The following is an 18205-nucleotide window of genomic DNA, read 5'->3' on the forward strand; positions in this document are numbered from 1 at the left end:
CATAACTATAAAAAAGAGCATCAGTGTACATGATTGATAAGCTTGCTGATTGGCTGGCTGCTACCATTTATGGCTGAGAAATAGAGGAGAAAACAAACACATGGAAGCATAAACCAGTTTATCATGGCCTTGTAGCTGACTGTACTCTCACAGGTTTCCATTCCTTAGCTCCTCCGTCGCTCACTGCATGGTAACATATCAGCCTATCCCACATGGCCTATGTTAACCCGTTGAGGACGGACTGATTTTGCTACAACACACATTTCCCATAGACACCTGCACGAGTATACTCAGGATTCGTCCTCAACGGGTTAAAGGATACACATAGCATGGTGCCTATAACTTCATGGTGCCTATAACTTCTTAATTGCAACTCAAGAAGGCAGCTTTCATCTTTCTGTAGCAGTTCCATCTACACAAAAGCCCGAATTCACGAAGGTGGTATAATCTTTGTCCATGGTTTTAACCACGGACAAAGACCGTAGTTTCGTATGTGGCGCCAAGGGTTGCATGGCCTATTTCGTAACGAAATATTCCATGCGACACTTGGCACTCCATACGTTTGTCCACGGTTTGTGACAAAGATTGTACCACCTTTGTGAATTCGGGCCGAGTCTGGCCAACTCTGCTCCACTGGGTAACAAAATGGTAGTGTGATGCTTTGTCAGGCAAGCTTGTGACAAAGGAATATACTCCATTGTGAACAAATGAAAGTGAGTCAGCCAAACTCTATGTATAGATGGCTCTGTTCTGCAGGTATTTGTCCATGTAGTTACTAACCTGTAATGATTCCTTGAGTAGTCTATGAAGCACAGGCTTGGTCTCTGCCTGCATGGCTGCCTGGAGAGTCTCATTGGCCTGACATTAGAGGGATGGAAGAAAGACAGAAGGTGGAAGGATAGACAGAAGGTGGAAGGGAGATGGAGGAGGGACAGAAAGTGAGAGGGTAAAAGGAAGAATGGCAAGATGGAAAAGAAAGAGGCATAAATGACAGGTGGAAAAGTGGGTAGAAGACAGGAGGTGGGAGACAAAATGGGGAAAAGAAATCAGAGATTATAAAAAAAAAACACACACACACAAAGTAGAAGAAATACAGATAAACAGGTCATTTATCTCTCATAAAGTTGACTCTCGACTCTTACTTGTATGACATGTGGATCCAAACACAACTAAAGGAACTGGAAATGGTCACATCTCGCTGTGGTAAGATACCTTCTTAGGCTGGAGAGACGAGGTCAGACAAATTTTTGTTTTGTTCAAGACTGACCAAAATATGATTCGCAAAGAACTAAATCAACTTCAGCCTCTGACTCTAATAGAGTAAGATGCATCCTGGTAATTTTAACAAAGCTACTATCATGATTCTCACTCAAAATGTAGGGATGAAACAGGCAATCTGTCCGTCATCTGTCGGTCATTGGGGCAAAAATTGGATGGCTTTTTGGACATCATATGAGACATAGCCTGCTGAGATCACTTCATTTTTCCCGCTCAAACTTGACATCTAACCTTTCCAAGGAATGTTCCCATTTAAAATTAGCCTATAATTTAAAGGATTTCTAATTTACACAAATCCTAATCAACTAGACTTGGAATTTGTCAACACTGACAAATTAGGTGATCCGATCTGTTCGTAAATCAACGATTTGAGTCTCCTGATCCCAATAGGCATGACCATACCGGTTTCATCTGTGTTTAGTGGACATTGGCCGTGTGATGTTTGGATTCTCATTTAGAAAAGGGGGTCAGACCTGCCATCTATGGTACACAATTCCGTATACACTAACGAAGATACAGAATGAAGTATATTTGACCTTTGACCCAACTTTGCACAGACAAGATGGCATCTGAGCAAAAAGTGGTTATTTTGTGAAATGATCCTTGTAACATGGTCTTTACGTGTGCAAAATATGGGAAAGATAGGACATGTATTCACCAAGATACAGGATGATACATTTATGATCTTTGACCCTAATTTACATACCCAAGATGACGTCTGATCAAGCAGTTGTTATTTTATGAAATAATGTACGTGACATGAACTAAACATGTGCAAAATATGGGGGTGATAAGGCCTGTTTTTCTTGAGTTATTGTAAAGAAAGTTGCAGAAAGAAAGAAATATCTCAATACATCGAAGATAAGCTTTTATTTCAACCACGTTTTTTTACGTGATCCCGACATCGTATGAAAAATAGAGGGCACATTTTCGATAGCCCAAAGTCTCAGCTACAACATATTAAAATATGGGAGAAATTCACCGAAGCATAAGTGAGCTAGTGCTCGATAAAGACAATCATGTCAATTTTCACATCTACAAAAATTCCCTCCCATAGAGATAACACGTCATAACGAAGATAAGGAAAGAAGTACATATGACCTTTGACCCCACTTTGCACAGCCAAGATGGCATCTGAGCAAAAAGTGGTTATTTTGTGAAATGATCCTTGTAACATGGTCTTTACGTGTGCAAAATATGGAAAAGAAAGGACATGTATTAACCAAGATACAAGATGATACATTTATGACCTTTGACCCTAATTTACATACCCAAGATGACGTCTGATCAAGTAGTTGTTATTTTATGAAATGATGTACGTAACATAAACTAAACATGTGCAAAGTATTGGGCTGATAGGGCTTGTTTTTCTTGAGTTATTGTAAAGAAAGTTGCAAAAAGAAAGGAATATCTCAATACATCGAAGATAAGCTTTAATTTCAACCAAGTTTTTGGACGTGATTTCGACACCGTATGAAAAAAGAAAGGGCACATTCACGATAGCCCAAAGTCTCAGCTACAACATATCAAAATCTCGGAGAAATTCACCGAAGCATAAGTGAGCTAGTGCTCGAAAAAGACAATCATGTCAATTTTCATTTCCAGAAAAACTGCACTCCCATAGAGATAACACGTAAACTGGTCAAATTTGACAAGATTACATTTAATCCATTTTTACGAGGTGATGCCGTCATCCAATCAAAATGTTGTTATTACATTTATAAAAGAGCATTTAATAAGCTACAAGATACTGAAATCTGGGTGAAAAATGGCAAAGGATAAGTGAGATAAGCTCGAGTGAACTTGAAACTTGATGACGTCATTTTGAAAATTTACTCTTTTTAATTTATAAAGAAATTTGATATCTTTTAATCATTTTTCCAGCATTGCAAACACATGAAATAACATGTACAACTCATCAGCTTTCAGAATATGTAAAGAAAATTGGGGGTCACCGTCCATCCTGACGAGTAAAATCGGATTTAAAATTGGCGGTTTTTTGGCATTGTTGCACTGTATATCGCCATTGACGCGCGCGCGGAATTTCAAATTTGACGGGCCCGTATGACGTCATATTGATTCGGATTGACTTGAAACTTGGTAGAAATATTCCTTGACATTTTAGGCAGCCGATAAGTGTAAAAAAATGGGAAATTTCTATTGGATATAAGCTGTGCGAGCGTATATGCGCGCGCGCGTACGCGTCCGTCCAATTTTTTCAATTTTTCAAAAAATGCTCCAAATGGTCTGAAACGTGTGCAAAAAAAATGTGAGCTCGATTTGAGCATACAAATATTTCAACGCGCGCGTACCCGCACGTTTTAAGAGAAAGTATGAATTTTAAAATATGAGTAAAATGCGCATAACTTGAAATGTATGCGACGTAAATTTCATTGAAAAATTCCATTCCAGTAATGAGATATGAATGAAAATGTGTTTTCATATAATGACGTCATAGTGACGTCACGGTCGACTGATCACAATGATACATTAGATTTGTCGTCTTTGGGACATGATACATATATGGCATGAGTTTGAAATTGATACTCTGAGAACTTTTTGAGTAAGTAGATACACAACTTTTGTCCAGAAATAAGAACAACCCAACAAAGAATCCGTACAGATACAGAAGGTGATCCGAGAGGATACTCGGATCACCTAATTACTCATTCAAAATCAACAGAAGCATAGACATCTTAAAAGTATTGTACAGTATTAGTTGAGATGAGAATTGGGCTTTTAACTTTTTGTGAGATACCAAGAAAATATTTATGAAATAGTACAGAGCATACCATTTTAAGAGGAATTCAAAGTTTATTTGATGAAAATTGGGTTTGGAATGACTGAAACATCAAAAAACAAAGTAAAACAAAGCGATCGTAATAAGAGGAGGATCCCACACTTTATTAGAATCGTTCTGTTTTGGATATCTCGGCCATTTCAAAACCCATTTTCATCAAATAAACGTTGAATTCCTCATGGAATTACATGCTTTTTCATATTTCATAAGAGGTCTCTCATTATCTCATCAAAAAATGATAGAAACCTGAAATTAGGTCTCAACCAAAACTATACAATCCCTTTAAAGAAACAATGTGTGTTTTGCGATGGCATGCTAATGAAAATGTTGCAATTTACCAGTTTACACTGCAATTTAGCTCTAAGCTGTGATGACTCTCAAATACACCTTTTAAATCAAATCACATTGAATTGAATCATATCAAATCAAATCAAATCAAATCAAATCAAATTAAATCAAATCAAGACAGGAGAGGAAATGTCCTTAATACCTTGGTGCAGATAGCATCATTGACACTGTAGAGAGATGGACACACTTCCCTCAGTCTGGAACTGATGGCGTCTGTGGTGCTGTTATCTCCAATGTAGAGATTGATGAGGGCAGTGATCAGACTTTCACACATCTACAAGGTAGGCAGATTGAAGAATGCATTAATCAGTAGTCAAAAGAGATTCTCTTCTACAATGTTCATAAATGTAAAGTATTTAATATTCATGAATATGCATGCAGAAAATAGCACTAGGTTATGATTCGTCAATCCGTTTATCCCTGAGCAATGTCAGCAAATCTCTCTGACACTGAGAACTCATTATTGGACACACACTTTTTTTTTCGTTTTTTTTTTCGTGGGGGATGTTCCAAATGACACTTCAACCATTATCATTATTACCAACAAGAAGAACAAACCAAAATAAAATCCACAAAAATACAACAAACAAACAAACAAACAAACAAACAAAATTGAAAAAGATAGTTGTTTCCACTGCATTCATACTCGTTAAAACACCTGCGGTGCTTTTATTTCAATGCATGATGGTCATTACACCCATATAATGTGTACAGCACATGCTTTTTTTTTTCCTTTGGCATTTTAGTAAATTACTACACATGCCTACTTTTGTACAAGCTAGCTCGTTCAAGGCTAGTCCCGAGAATACTCAGGCGGGTGTCTATGGAAAATGCATGTTATAGAAAAACCAAGCCTTCCTCAACAGGTTTAATTCTTCACACTGGGTCAATCTAAGTAAAGTTTGCTTGCCTATAATATGTGAATTAGAGAATATTTGGACATTTTAACATCTCTCTCATGTGCTCATATTTTTCATGCTAGCTAAGAACACAAAATTTCCCAAAATGTCCACACTGAAAAATTGTTCATGTTTACAGAATTATATTTGGGGTTGGCAAGAATGATTCAATTCAAATCTTTTTTCAGTAAATTACCTCTCTTCCTCTTAGCACCAAATCTCTCAGAGTCATCTTCTTCAGGTTTTCCTGGTCAATCTGCAAAGGTGTTGAAAACAAACCTGATAATACTACAGCGTCACTGGTTACTTAAAGAATATTACAAGTATGGGCAATTAGCAACCCTGAATAATACTTTAGAGAAAAAAGGGGGTTTGAAAATTTGAATGAAGTGGAAATGCATGTTTGGAGATTGACTAGCTGGGAAAGAAAACACAATACTCTGTTAGAGATAAGATATTCAAAAGAACGGATAATTCGAAGACAGGTGTCAATTAGTATGTTGCGGTGTTCACAGCATACATCCTTAGTTCTAAAAGACCAGTCAACAAATTTGTTGAATTCAAGAGCTGAAACATTTCAGGTTTATTTACTGTTTGATGGACATGCGATACAACAGCTGGAATGTTGGCTTAATTTGTGTTGTTCACAAGAAGCTGACAAACATACATGTATTACACTGTGCTGTAATATGGCAGTCTTCTGAATATTCACCAAAAATGATTTTGTGTAACATTGCCACATGTATCATGTATATTCCTTCATTCTATTATGCTTTGTCATTATTGTAATATCAATGTCTTGACTGTGAAAGACTGATTCACATTGGATAAGCATGAAAAATTTGCCAACATTTTTTCCAGTTTAGCAAGCTCTGGCTCTGTTTCATGACTGGGGTATGAAAGTCTAAAACTGCACAAAGCTAGGGTGTACTACCACACATTGAAGCAAAAAAAAAAACGAAGTTGATGTAGGAAACCTACTGGATTCAGTGTATCAGCCAAGATGTGGAACTGACGGTAGGAGAGAAGTTTGAGCATGGCCAGGACTTCCACCGTCATACTGACCAGCTGTTGGAGATTGACCAATGCTTGCTTCTCACTGGCCTGAGCATCGGCTGGAGAGAGAGAGAGAGAAAGAGGACTATTAATGATTTCGGGATGGTGGTCAAAGAATGCTGGTATCAGAGCTGCGTAAATGAGGCTACTTTACTGCATTATATCACAGATCAGTGTCCCTGGGAATTCATTCATATCACAATATCGTTACCCACACAGTCATATCAACAAATACTATTCTTTATTCTTTTTTTCAGTTGAAGGTAGCTGTTGTGAACTGATGCCTATTTGAAAATTATACAGCTAAAGAGTGAAACATTCAGTGACCATTTTGATTAACAAAGTTGTCCTGTAATGAGAAGTTTGAGGAAAATTCTATATGGGAAGCACAGCTTTAGATTGTAGATATTAACTTTAAGCCTGTCATTATACTTCTGGCAAAATGGGCAGCAAATCACTAAAAGACACTCCTATAAAACCTGAGCCTAGTTGGTATATTACCTGAAAATTACTTTCGCAAACTTTCACAACTGTCTACAAATATTTGCCCCTAACTTGTAAAAAATTCCAGAATTTCGTGGGGACACTAAGGCCTGCATTCACAAAGGTGGTTTTAAAATAACAAATGTGGTTTAAATTCTTTCTATGGTCTAAAACAGGCATGAAATAGGAGTAACTTTCGTACGGAAGTATCAACACGCAGTTATTATTCATGTCTGTTGGCTTACGCGATCTATCATGTGCATTTACACAGAAGAAATTTACATAAACCATGGAATAAAATATAAAACTACCTTCATGCATGCCAGACATTGTGCCAAGTAGAAAGGTACACTGAGGAGAGAGAGAGGTAGGGAATACTCCCTGGGTGGGTGTGGCTGTTTGATAACTTACCCCTCATTCTAAGCTGCTCCCTTTGAGCTGCTTGTATGCTGGCTTGTCCTCCCACCACCGAGTCTGGCCGCACAAAACCACTCGCTGGTATGTGTGGTACCATGCTAGAACACAGGAGGAGATAGAACACTCACATAATGGCATACTTTATCACACCTACTTCTGAGTCCTGATTTCTTTTCAGTTTTCTGGAGCTTTTCATATATTAGTTATATGGTGCGCACATTGGTTTTAAATTGCCAACTAGGGTACATCTCAGGACAGGTGCACCAATTCTGTACACTGAATGTGGGGTAACAACCTGCTGTTCAATGATTCTTACCCATGATACATGGATTCACAAACTTAGTACCTTTAAGATGAAGTCCTTTTCTGTAAACATGTTCACACAATGTTAACACCTCATACACATATTTGTAAGTATACATGACACCACATGACATAAATACATGGTGTTACTCCATTTTTTTTTTCTGTATTTGTCTCCCCCCCCCCCCCCAAATCAAAATGACCCCTCACCTTTCTGCTACCATGGTGAACTGTGAGTTTTTCTCCAGGAAAGACTTGAGGGATAGTATGTCTTCCAGCACAGAACTCAACTCTTGACTCCCGAAAGCAAAGGACAGCTGAGAAGAGAATAATGGACATGATGTATCAGATCATTGGTTAAGAGCTAGAAGGACATAAGACACTGTTCACTATTCAGGGAGGCGATATATTCTTGTTCTAAATTTGCTATTTATAGATGCTAAAAGAGAGTGAAATTCAAGTATGTCAAACATTCTAAACATCATCAACACTGTATGGAGAGCAACCCAGATGTAAGTCTCACGTGTATGCACAGAACTCCTACAGTATCTAATTCAGATTTAAAGTTTTTACAGTATTGGTGGCATCTGTATCTACTCAGAAGTGGTATGGGAAATGCACATGAACAATTCATAGCAAACAGACAATAGCCAACACCAAACAGAATAAAACAAAAGACCCAAGTGTGATTCGATCTAATGACATTGTGGCCATTCTGTGGCTTAACTTAACTCGACCACTTGAAGGGTCATTACTGTTACTAATAAGATAAACTGAAAACATGGTCTTTATTTGGTGTCATTCCCTAGCTGTTGATGTTACTTCTACAAGATTGTTACTTACACAAGACACCTTGTATTGTTATGTGTAAAGGAAAACATGTCTCATCAAAGTAAAACAAAAAATCATAATCAGCAAATTTCAGATTTCATGAAACCTATTAACAGGACAAAGTCTCCACTCTATGAAAATTTGAACTTTAAAACTTACCAGCTTTTTATTAGGAGGAGGTCCTACGACTGGGAATTCCTTGACCAGAAGTTTTTCCCACATTGGTCTGTGGAATAAAGGCAGAAAATGGTGATCACATTGAAGGGTGTCAGTTAACCAATTTTCTCATGACAGAGATATTCAATAGCAAAGGAGATTGACTTAATGACTAAAAGACAAGTCTTCCATTCAAGATGCATAAAATAAGCTGCAAAAACATCACTTTCCAGGTATTACTTGAGCTGAGCAGTAATTCATATTTTCCTGCCACAAATATTTCATTTGAGTTTTTGCTCAAAGTGATTCTACTCTTGAAGTTCTACATTACAAGAACTTATGAGATAGTGTAGTCAACCCATTGAGGACGAGTCCAGAGTATACTTGGGCAGGTGTCTATGGGAAATGTGTGTTGTAGCAATATCAGCTGTCCTCTACAGATTAAAGGCATTCTTTTCATACAAGGTAATCAGATGAAAATGACATCAGTAATATGTCTCATAAATTGACACTTCAAAAATGACTTCTACAGTTTTTACAGCTGTACATATTCACGAAGATAACATCGTACGGTATAACAGTAACACACATGATTACAAGCACAAGAGACAAACCCTAAACAACTGCACACAAAGCAATGATATTCTGTGTGAATTAAAGACCAAAATCATTCTTAAATTCTGAATAATGATTGTAATTTCATTCAATTACTACAATGTGCAGTGCTTTCTGCTCATTACCATTTTCTTTTTCATTTCATAGATGACATAGACATACAAACATTTTAATTTTCACACATCAGTTAGCATATTGTGTCAATATTTGGTACAAATCACATAAAACCCAACATAAATTTATATTACAGTTCCATTAAAAGATACTTTATTCTTCTAAAAAAATGCAACAATGATGACAAGGACAATAACAATAACAACAACAACCCCAAAACAAAAACATAAACTAAAACACACAATAAAACAAGTTGATTAAGCAAAAGGAGAAACCCACCTGACCAGCCTACTGAAGTAGAGGCAAAGTCCCTTGAACTTGCCAGAGAAAAGTATACCCTGGTGGCTGGTGGGGGCAGCAGACATCTGGTTGCCGGGTGTGGCCGCAACGAATGGAGTGGAGGCAACGTTGGGGCGCATGGGAGAGGGTGAGGCTAGAGTGGGGCTGGAGATGGGTCGGGTTGAGTCCAGACCACTCTGACCTACCAAAGGGGTGGTGGCTCCTATGACGTTTGTAGACAACATAAAGGTAGATGGGTGGATAATGACAATGATTAACTGACCACATAGATGACTACACAAGAGACCATGTGTGTCGGATGGAGACTTCAGTATAAACAGTCATGAAATCATATCAAGTCTTTATTCACTGATAATACTAACTGAGTTCCACTTATCATGAATTTAAGTTTAAGTCTCACAAGTAAATGATAAAATATGTATAGCAAATAGATTGCACAGAAAAGATGGTCCTATGGGCAGAGTACAAGATTTGTGCCAATTGATGAATTGCATGTAATACTGTAAAAGTGAATATTTTCGCGCGACTAATTTTTTGCACTTGGCCCGGTAAGAAGAGTTTCACATGTTTTTAATTCCGCGGAATTAAGACAGCGGTACTGGAACATATAGCATGCAAAAATATTCGCGTGCTCTTATTTTTGTGCTAGTTTCTGGTTACGCGGAGTGCGTGAAAATTTCAACAACGCGAAAATTCCACTTTTACAGTACCGTGTATATAACAAACACTGATTAGATATCTACTTCAATAAATACCAGCATTATTATTCACTAGCACCCTAATAGACCTAGACCAATGAGGAAAAACCAAACAATTCAATAAATAAATAAAAGATTGTGATTATGGAAAACAACACATACACACAGTGAGGCATTGTGAAAACAAAATGCAGATGATCTTCCAATTTGAGGTCTCATAATTCATATGAAGAGTTTGTTCGCAAAAACCGATAAGTCCATTTTTGAAGATTTTGAAGTACGGTCTCTGTCATAAAGTACAAAATAATACCTTTTAAATGATATATTAGTCACTACATATGAAGGTACATTTTTGAAGTTATGGTCAAAAGAAGCAAACATTTTCTTATTATTCTCTTTATTTTTCTTGACCTTTAATCGCAAATATCTCCATTTGACAAATATGGACTTATCGGTTTTTGCGAACAAACTCTTCATATGTTAATACTGCAGACATGAAAGATATGACATACACATTCAACTAAAATGAATAGGTGGGACTGAGAGACTCACCAAACATGGCAGCCAGGTTGGCTACAGGCGGAGGCTGGTGCTCAAGGCCCATAGGGCCCCCAGGCTCTCCCCCATAGAGAAAGAAGGCCTGGGTGGCCCAGTCAGTGATGGTCTGGTCACTAGAGGCCAGAGAGCAGGCCAGAATCAGACACGTGGCACAGGCTTGCTCCTCCTGTATAGGAGTGAGGACAAGATGAGATGAAATAAGACAGAGTAAAACAACAAAAAGAATACACACACAGTCACTCTGCAACCTGCACATAAAAATGACTCCCATGAAAACAAGTCATTGGGACTGGCAGTTCTATTTCTTTTTATCAAAATTTTGTTATAGTCCAACAGAAAAATATACACCTGGTAAAGATATATAGCTGATAATTTTGGGACCTGAATTTTCAATTGATTGTAACAAGGAAATCGTTATAACCATGTTTGTAATAATGGGAGTGTACTGTACCGCACTGCAATCTTAGACATGAGAGAAATCAGGTCTAGATGGGAAGGTCAGAGCTCCAAACAGCAAGGATATACAAGGCTTTCACACTAGAATAAGCTCTCCCTGAAAGAAGGAACACATAGCAACTACACAGACATTAACATCGATTTGCAATACTTTGTTCATTGCAAAATATTTGCTGGGGTTTTTGTCAGAAAGGAAAATCCCTTATTAAACCAATTACCCAAGGAACATAAGTTCTGGTGCTTGGTTGACATAAACATCTACCACACATCCCCCACCCTCATGTTTGATGAGATTATCAAGTCTTTGGGAAGCCTTTGCATAATGTGCACTTATACCATTTTCACCTGAAGAAGATATCTGAAACTCAAATGAAATAAAGGAAAACAAATTAGCAACTAGAAATGTCGCCAAATGGTATGCCTCCGCCATAATGCATGATTTTCCCAATAGGTCTAGATAGTACATGTGGACAATGTGTGATTACATTTTCACAAAATTGGCAAAATATTGAAATGACAAGTTTGTCACAAATGTGTTGAATGTTCACTTTCCTTGACCTAGGTTTAATTGGATGAATAGGAGAGCATGTATCTAGGGATTTAAGGACTTTAACTCGACTTTGACCCATTCATACATTTAGGCATTGAGTAATGTTCAAGGTACAGGTGTGGAGAAAGAGTGCAATTTCTGAATTGAATAGTAAATTGTTACCATTTTCATCTGGCCCTTGACCCTAAAATTCATAAGATAATCACTTTCAGGTAGAACATGCATAATATGTACTAAGTTTCAAGATAACTTGAGCCCCTTCCGAGATATGGAGGAAAAAGTTTGTTCAGCACTTTCACTTGATCTTTGACCTTTTGACCTTTGAGGCAAAAAAAGAAGAAAAAAAAAAAACTTTCCAGAGAATTTCTATTAGGTTACACATGTATGCATACACCAAGTGCAAAAAAAAAATAACCCTGCTGGCATTGCAAGATAGGAGGGAAATAGTAAAATTTTGAAGTGTTGCACTTGACCTTTGACCCCTGACCTTTGACCCCATGAACCCTACATTCTCTAGATAATCATTTCCAGTCAGTATATGTATAAACTATGTTCCATGAAGATACCTTGAACAATTTTCCAAGGTATGGAGAAAAAAAAAGAAGTTTTAATATTTTTACTTGACCTTTTGACCTTTGACCTTTGACCTCATGACCCAAACTTTCACCAGAGAATCTTAATTGGGTAATACATGTATACACTAAGTTTCAAGAAAATATCTTCAGGCATTCAATAGATATGGTGGAAATAGTGAAATTTTATGTATTTGACCCTGACCTTTTGACCTTTGACCTTTGACCTCATGACCCAAACTTTCACCAGAGAATCATAATTGGGTAATACATGTATACACTAAGTTTCAAGAAAATATCTTCAGGCATTCAATAGATATGGTGGAAATAGTGAAATTTTATGTATTTGACCTTGACCTTTTGACCTTTGACCTTGAGCATGTGCACCCAAAAGTTGATAGGCACAACTTCACCCCCTAATACACATACATGCCAAGTTTCATTAGGATACCTCAACAGGTTTTGATAGTTACCTTGCCACAAAATTCATTACGGACGGACGGAAGGACGGACGGATGGACGAACGGACGGACGGACGGACGGACGGACAACCCGAAAACATAATGCCTCCGGCACCACTTCGTGGCGGAGGCATAAAAACAGTTCCAAGTTTACTGAAGTACTAGTTGACCTAAACGACGCATGCATAATATCAGAGGCTATCCACAAATAAAATATCAAGGGATAGAGGAATGTACATCGAGAACTTCAACTTCCGAAAAATCATGAAATCAGGTTGTAAACTCACTGTAAAAAAAACAAACAAAACTAGAAATGTCGCTTTGGCGGCTGGTATGCCTCCGCCATAATGCATGATTTTCCCAATAGGTCTAGATAGTAGATGTGGACACTGTGTGATTACATTTTCACAAAATTGGCAAAATATTGGAATGACAAGTTTGTCACACATGTGTTGAATGTTCACCTTCCTTGACGTAGGTTTAATTGGATGAATAGGAGAGCATGTATCTAGGGATTTAAGGACTTTAACTTGACTTTGACCCATTCATACATTTAGGCATTGAGTAATTTTCAAGGTACAGGTGTGGAGAAAAAGTGCAATTTCTGAATTGAATAGTAAATTGTTACCATTTTCATCTGGCCCTTGACCCTAAAATTCATAAGATAATTACTTTCAGGTAGAACATGCATAATATGTACTAAGTTTCAAGGTAACTTGAGCCACTTCCGAGATATGGAGGAAAAAGTTAGCTCAGCACTTTCACTTGATCTTTGACCTTTTGACCTTTGAGGCAAAAAGAGAAAAAAAAACTTTCCAGAGAATTTCTATTAGGTTACACACACATACACCAAGTGTAAAAAAATAACCCTGCTGGCATTGCATAAATATGAGGGTAATAGTAACATTTTGAAGTCTTGCACTTGACCTTTGACCCTTGACCTTTGACCCCATGAACCCTACATTCTCTAGATAATCACTTCCAGTCAGTACATGTATATACTATGTTCCATGAAGATACCTTGAAAAATTTTCCAAGGTACGGAGAAAAAAAAAGAAGTTTTAATATTTTTACTTGACCTTTTGACCTTTGACCTCATGACCCAAACTTTCACCAGAGAATCTTAATTGGGTAATACATGTATACACTAAGTTTCAAGAAAATATCTTCAGGCATTCAATAGATATGGTGGAAATAGTGAAATTTTATGTATTTGACCCTGACCTTTTGACCTTTGACCTTTGATCTCATGACCCAAACTTTCACCAGAGAATCTTAATTGGGTAAAACATGTATACACTAAGTTTCAAGAAAATATCTTCAGGCATTCAATAGATATGGTGGAAATAGTGAAATTTTATGTATTTGACCTTGACCTTTTGACCTTTGACCTTGAGCATGTGCACCCAAAAGTTGATAGGCACAACTTCACCCCCTAATACACATACATGCCAAGTTTCATTAGGATACCTCAACAGGTTTCGATAGTTACCTTGTCCACAAAATTCATTACGGACGGACGGAAGGACGGACGGACGGACGGACGGACGGACAACCCGAAAACATAATGCCTCCGGCACCACTTCGTGGCGGAGGCATAAAAACAACAACAACAATCCCCCCCCCCAAAAAAAAAAAAAAAAATACACATAATAAAAACTTCCTATTTAGCCCTCCCCTTCAAATGAAGAATAATTTGGTGAAAATGAAATGAGAAACCACAAGACAAAGAAATCTAGACGTCATGCTATGATAGCATCACATTACGTACTGAGAGGCCAGGTGAGAAAAGAAAGGGGACCAAAAGCCCTGTCTGAGCCATGTTATCTCAGAGGTGTCTACCCACCCTGTGAAGTTTGAAGAAGTTCTCCACAGCAGGGTTCTCAGGGCCCATGTTGTTAAGCATGAGCTGTCGAAGCTGATCCACAGGCCTCAACCTGGAGATGACCACACTTCCCTGGGTAGTGAGTGGAAGAACATGTCAGATTTATCAGCATTCCCACGGCATTCCTTTCACTAAATCATTTACTTTCTCAAAAGCAGGAGAAAAGTGTGCAGTATTTCATCTTGAACATGGCAAATTCACATGAGAACGGTGTACAATATATCATAAAATGCCCCAACTACAAAAAAGGTAATCAACAAGTTTGTTCTCCCCTCCCCTCCTATCTAAACTGGAGTGATATGTGATGAGTTTTGAAAAATAGTCTATTGTCATCCCGGAAGAATGCAAACATGTCAGGATTTCCTGAACTTCCCAAAATGACATTTCATCATAGACAGGAGATTTGTGCCTGGATACAACTCCCATTCACACACAGACTTATGACAGCACTGTGCTAACCCACACTGGCTGCACTAAATGGTTGCTATTGGTTGTGGAATACCTCCCCCTCCCAAAAACAAACAAACAAACAAATAAACAAACAAACAAACAAACAAACAAACCCCATTACAAAAACAAGAGACCCGCGGGTCTAGCGCTCACCTGAATATCGCAAGTTCACCTTTCACGCAGTCACTAATCTAAATTAGTCACAGCTCTACTAAAATTTGACCAGGCATTCTCAAGTAGAAGATGAAAATGTACAATAAGGGCCCAAATTTTTGAAGATTCCTTAATTTGGGGGTATGGGGCCCCCTGGGGCCCTCTGGGTGGGGCATGGTGCCCATTTTTACAAATTGAGATCCTAACCCCCTAGGGATGCTACCTGCCAAGTTTGGTGAAAATGGGTCATGGGGTTCTCAAGAAGAAGATGAAAATGTACAATTTAGGCCCCATTAGGACCCCTCCCCACCCCCCTCCCCTGGGTCCCAAGGGGGGCACCCCTGATTCTGCCATGAACAAACTTGAAACTACAGTCATCAATGTACTAACTCACAGTATTAACTTAGCTCTATCACTTCTGGTTCTAGAGAAGAAGATTTTTACAGATTCCTTAATTTTGGGGGGTTTGGGCCCCCCTGGGGGCCCCCTGGGTGGGGCATGGTGCCCATTTTAAAAAATTGAGATCCTAACCCCCTAGGGATGCTACCTGCCAAGTTTGATGAAAATCGGTCTTGAGGTTTTCAAGAAGAAGATGAAAATGTAAAAAGTTTACGCACGACGGACGACAGACGACGCACGACGCACGCCGGATGCCGGACGAAGGGCGATCGCAATAGCTCACCTGAGCCTTTGGCTCAGGTGAGCTAAAAAGCAAAACAAATAACACACTCACATTCCCCCCAAAAGAGAGAAAAAAACCAACAACACATATGACCCTCCTCCCAGAAAACCTCCCAAAACAAAACAAAAAACCACAAAATAAAAGAAAGAAATAAGAAGTAAATTCAAGATTCCACACACATCTCTGGGGACTGTCATTATGTTCTATAGCGAGATTTCATGACACACATCCCCGGTCATTTTGTCTCTTGTTCTGGTCTGTCCATGTCTGTCTGTCTGTCTGATTGTCTGTACATCTACCTCTATTTTGTGTTATCTCTCTCTCCCCCCCCCCCCCCCCCCCTTCAGCATCCGTGACCACCATGTACTTACCTGAGAGCTGAGGAGCACGTATCTAGGAGCAGGAGAGGAGTGCTGCTTGATAACAGCAGGTGGATTGGGTGAGGCCATTGACAATGGGGATGAGGGTTGCTTAGCAACAGATGGAGACAGAGAGATGGTGGAGGGATGATCTGGATACTCTAGCTGTGACTGTGAAGGAATCTCAGAGATGTACCAAGTCCTGCTGTCTACCAAGTGGGTAACCTACAGGGATAATGGATACAATGAAAGGTATAGAGCTGTTAACCCGTTGAGGACGAGTCCCGAGTATACTCGGGCAGGTGTCTATGGGAAATCCGTGTTGTAGCAAAATCAAACCGTCCTCAACGGGTTAAAGTCTAAAGTTTACACAGAGACTTTGTTTACAGTCTCTTACAACCACACAAAGACAAACAACAATCAATTGTAAATTACCAAACTATGAAAGAACATAAGAAACTTCATCTAGACACTACATTTCGTGTACGTACTTATATCTCAGATGTTTCTGTCTTTTCAAAATACCTTGTATATTTAACAGGGAGTGCATGCTTTCCGATCATACCACTGCATTTCCACTAGCACCTACATTACCTCCTGTGTGATTACAGCTTAACTCTGCATTATCAAGCTTTCATCTCTGGTAATAAGAGCAGCACCCCTTGGGGGCAGGGAGCTCACACCAAACATGCTGTCCTTGGATGGTTGAAACATAACACCCACTCATATTTCCCTGTACTGATGAAACATGCCACATCCTGCTCCAAAAGCTCCTTGGATCATAATTCACATCTCTATTCCCCCTTCATGTACTAAGAAATTACAGCGACACCTTCTCAAACTCCTGGGGCTTGATTAGTAGCTGTGAGCTATGACTTTCACCTTAATGTTGTGAAACAGGAGTTGTTTACAAAGAGCTTTTTGTCGAACGTGCTTGGTAATCACAGTCAGGAATTCGGAATGCTTTAGGTATTCAAGATGACCATGCACCAATGTATCAGAAATTAGTGTCTGGAATTAATGTACTCCCTATTTGTGATGCGTAATTTGGTATATGTAGTTGGAAAATGGAAGGTTAGATTGGTGTGTTTAGAAATAGGAGTGAGAAGGATAATTTTCGTAATTTTGTGAAATTTTGCTGTAAACAGAAATGGACAGTAGGCGGATGAATATTAGTCATTTTCCAGGGGTTGAGTTGCACATGAATGCGCCCTTTGTGCTGTTCGTATGTACCGCGGGAAATTTGGACACTTGCACTGCACTCTGCACGACACACACCTGACTTCGCACTCTCGCACCGTAGCTAGGACAAGCAACCTGCCGCAATGGGTTGAGTCTGGCTGTTTGCTGCCTGTTATGATGTCTTTTGGTTTTTGGCAGTTTCTTTTGGACAAGACAAACTTGTTCATGGGTGAGATGATTGAGAGCTGCGACACAGTGGGGTGGGGCGAATTGGAGGAGGAAGACGTGGGAAGGCAGTGGCTTCAGAGATGTACACATCTTTCTAAAGCAGCAGCTTTTAAGATCACAAGAACAGTCATGTCATACATATCTTAGTTCCCATTAAAGACTGTTGAAAGGGTAAGGCATTAGATATCATACATACCCTGGTCTCCATCAAAGACTGCTGGAAGGGTAAAGCATCAGGACTGAGACACCAGAGTTTGTCGCTGTCTTCACTCTGGGATGCACATAACAACAAACATCCTGGAAAGAAAGGAGATATCAAAATCATAACCAAACCTGTCTCAAGTCATGAACTACAATCAATCTATTGCTGA

General features: G+C 38.8%; 1 protein-coding gene across 1 annotated transcript in view; it reads right to left on the reverse strand.

Annotated features, from left to right (window-relative positions):
- LOC140237368 (nuclear pore complex protein Nup155-like) overlaps positions 1-18205 on the reverse strand; it is a 44545-nt gene that overhangs the window by 15796 nt on the left and 10544 nt on the right. Inside the window, exons 11-22 of the mRNA XM_072317305.1 lie at positions 18031-18131; positions 16437-16649; positions 14742-14852; positions 10851-11022; positions 9580-9802; positions 8575-8641; positions 7795-7901; positions 7276-7379; positions 6307-6440; positions 5522-5581; positions 4569-4700; positions 781-858 (exon numbers count right to left, since the gene is read on the reverse strand). Of these exons, the coding sequence (XP_072173406.1) occupies positions 781-858; positions 4569-4700; positions 5522-5581; positions 6307-6440; positions 7276-7379; positions 7795-7901; positions 8575-8641; positions 9580-9802; positions 10851-11022; positions 14742-14852; positions 16437-16649; positions 18031-18131 (1502 nt within the window). The remainder of the gene's footprint in view (positions 1-780; positions 859-4568; positions 4701-5521; positions 5582-6306; positions 6441-7275; positions 7380-7794; positions 7902-8574; positions 8642-9579; positions 9803-10850; positions 11023-14741; positions 14853-16436; positions 16650-18030; positions 18132-18205) is intronic.

Source organism: Diadema setosum, chromosome 13 (assembly GCF_964275005.1).
Source record: "Diadema setosum chromosome 13, eeDiaSeto1, whole genome shotgun sequence".
Classification (NCBI taxonomy): domain Eukaryota; kingdom Metazoa; phylum Echinodermata; class Echinoidea; order Diadematoida; family Diadematidae; genus Diadema; species Diadema setosum.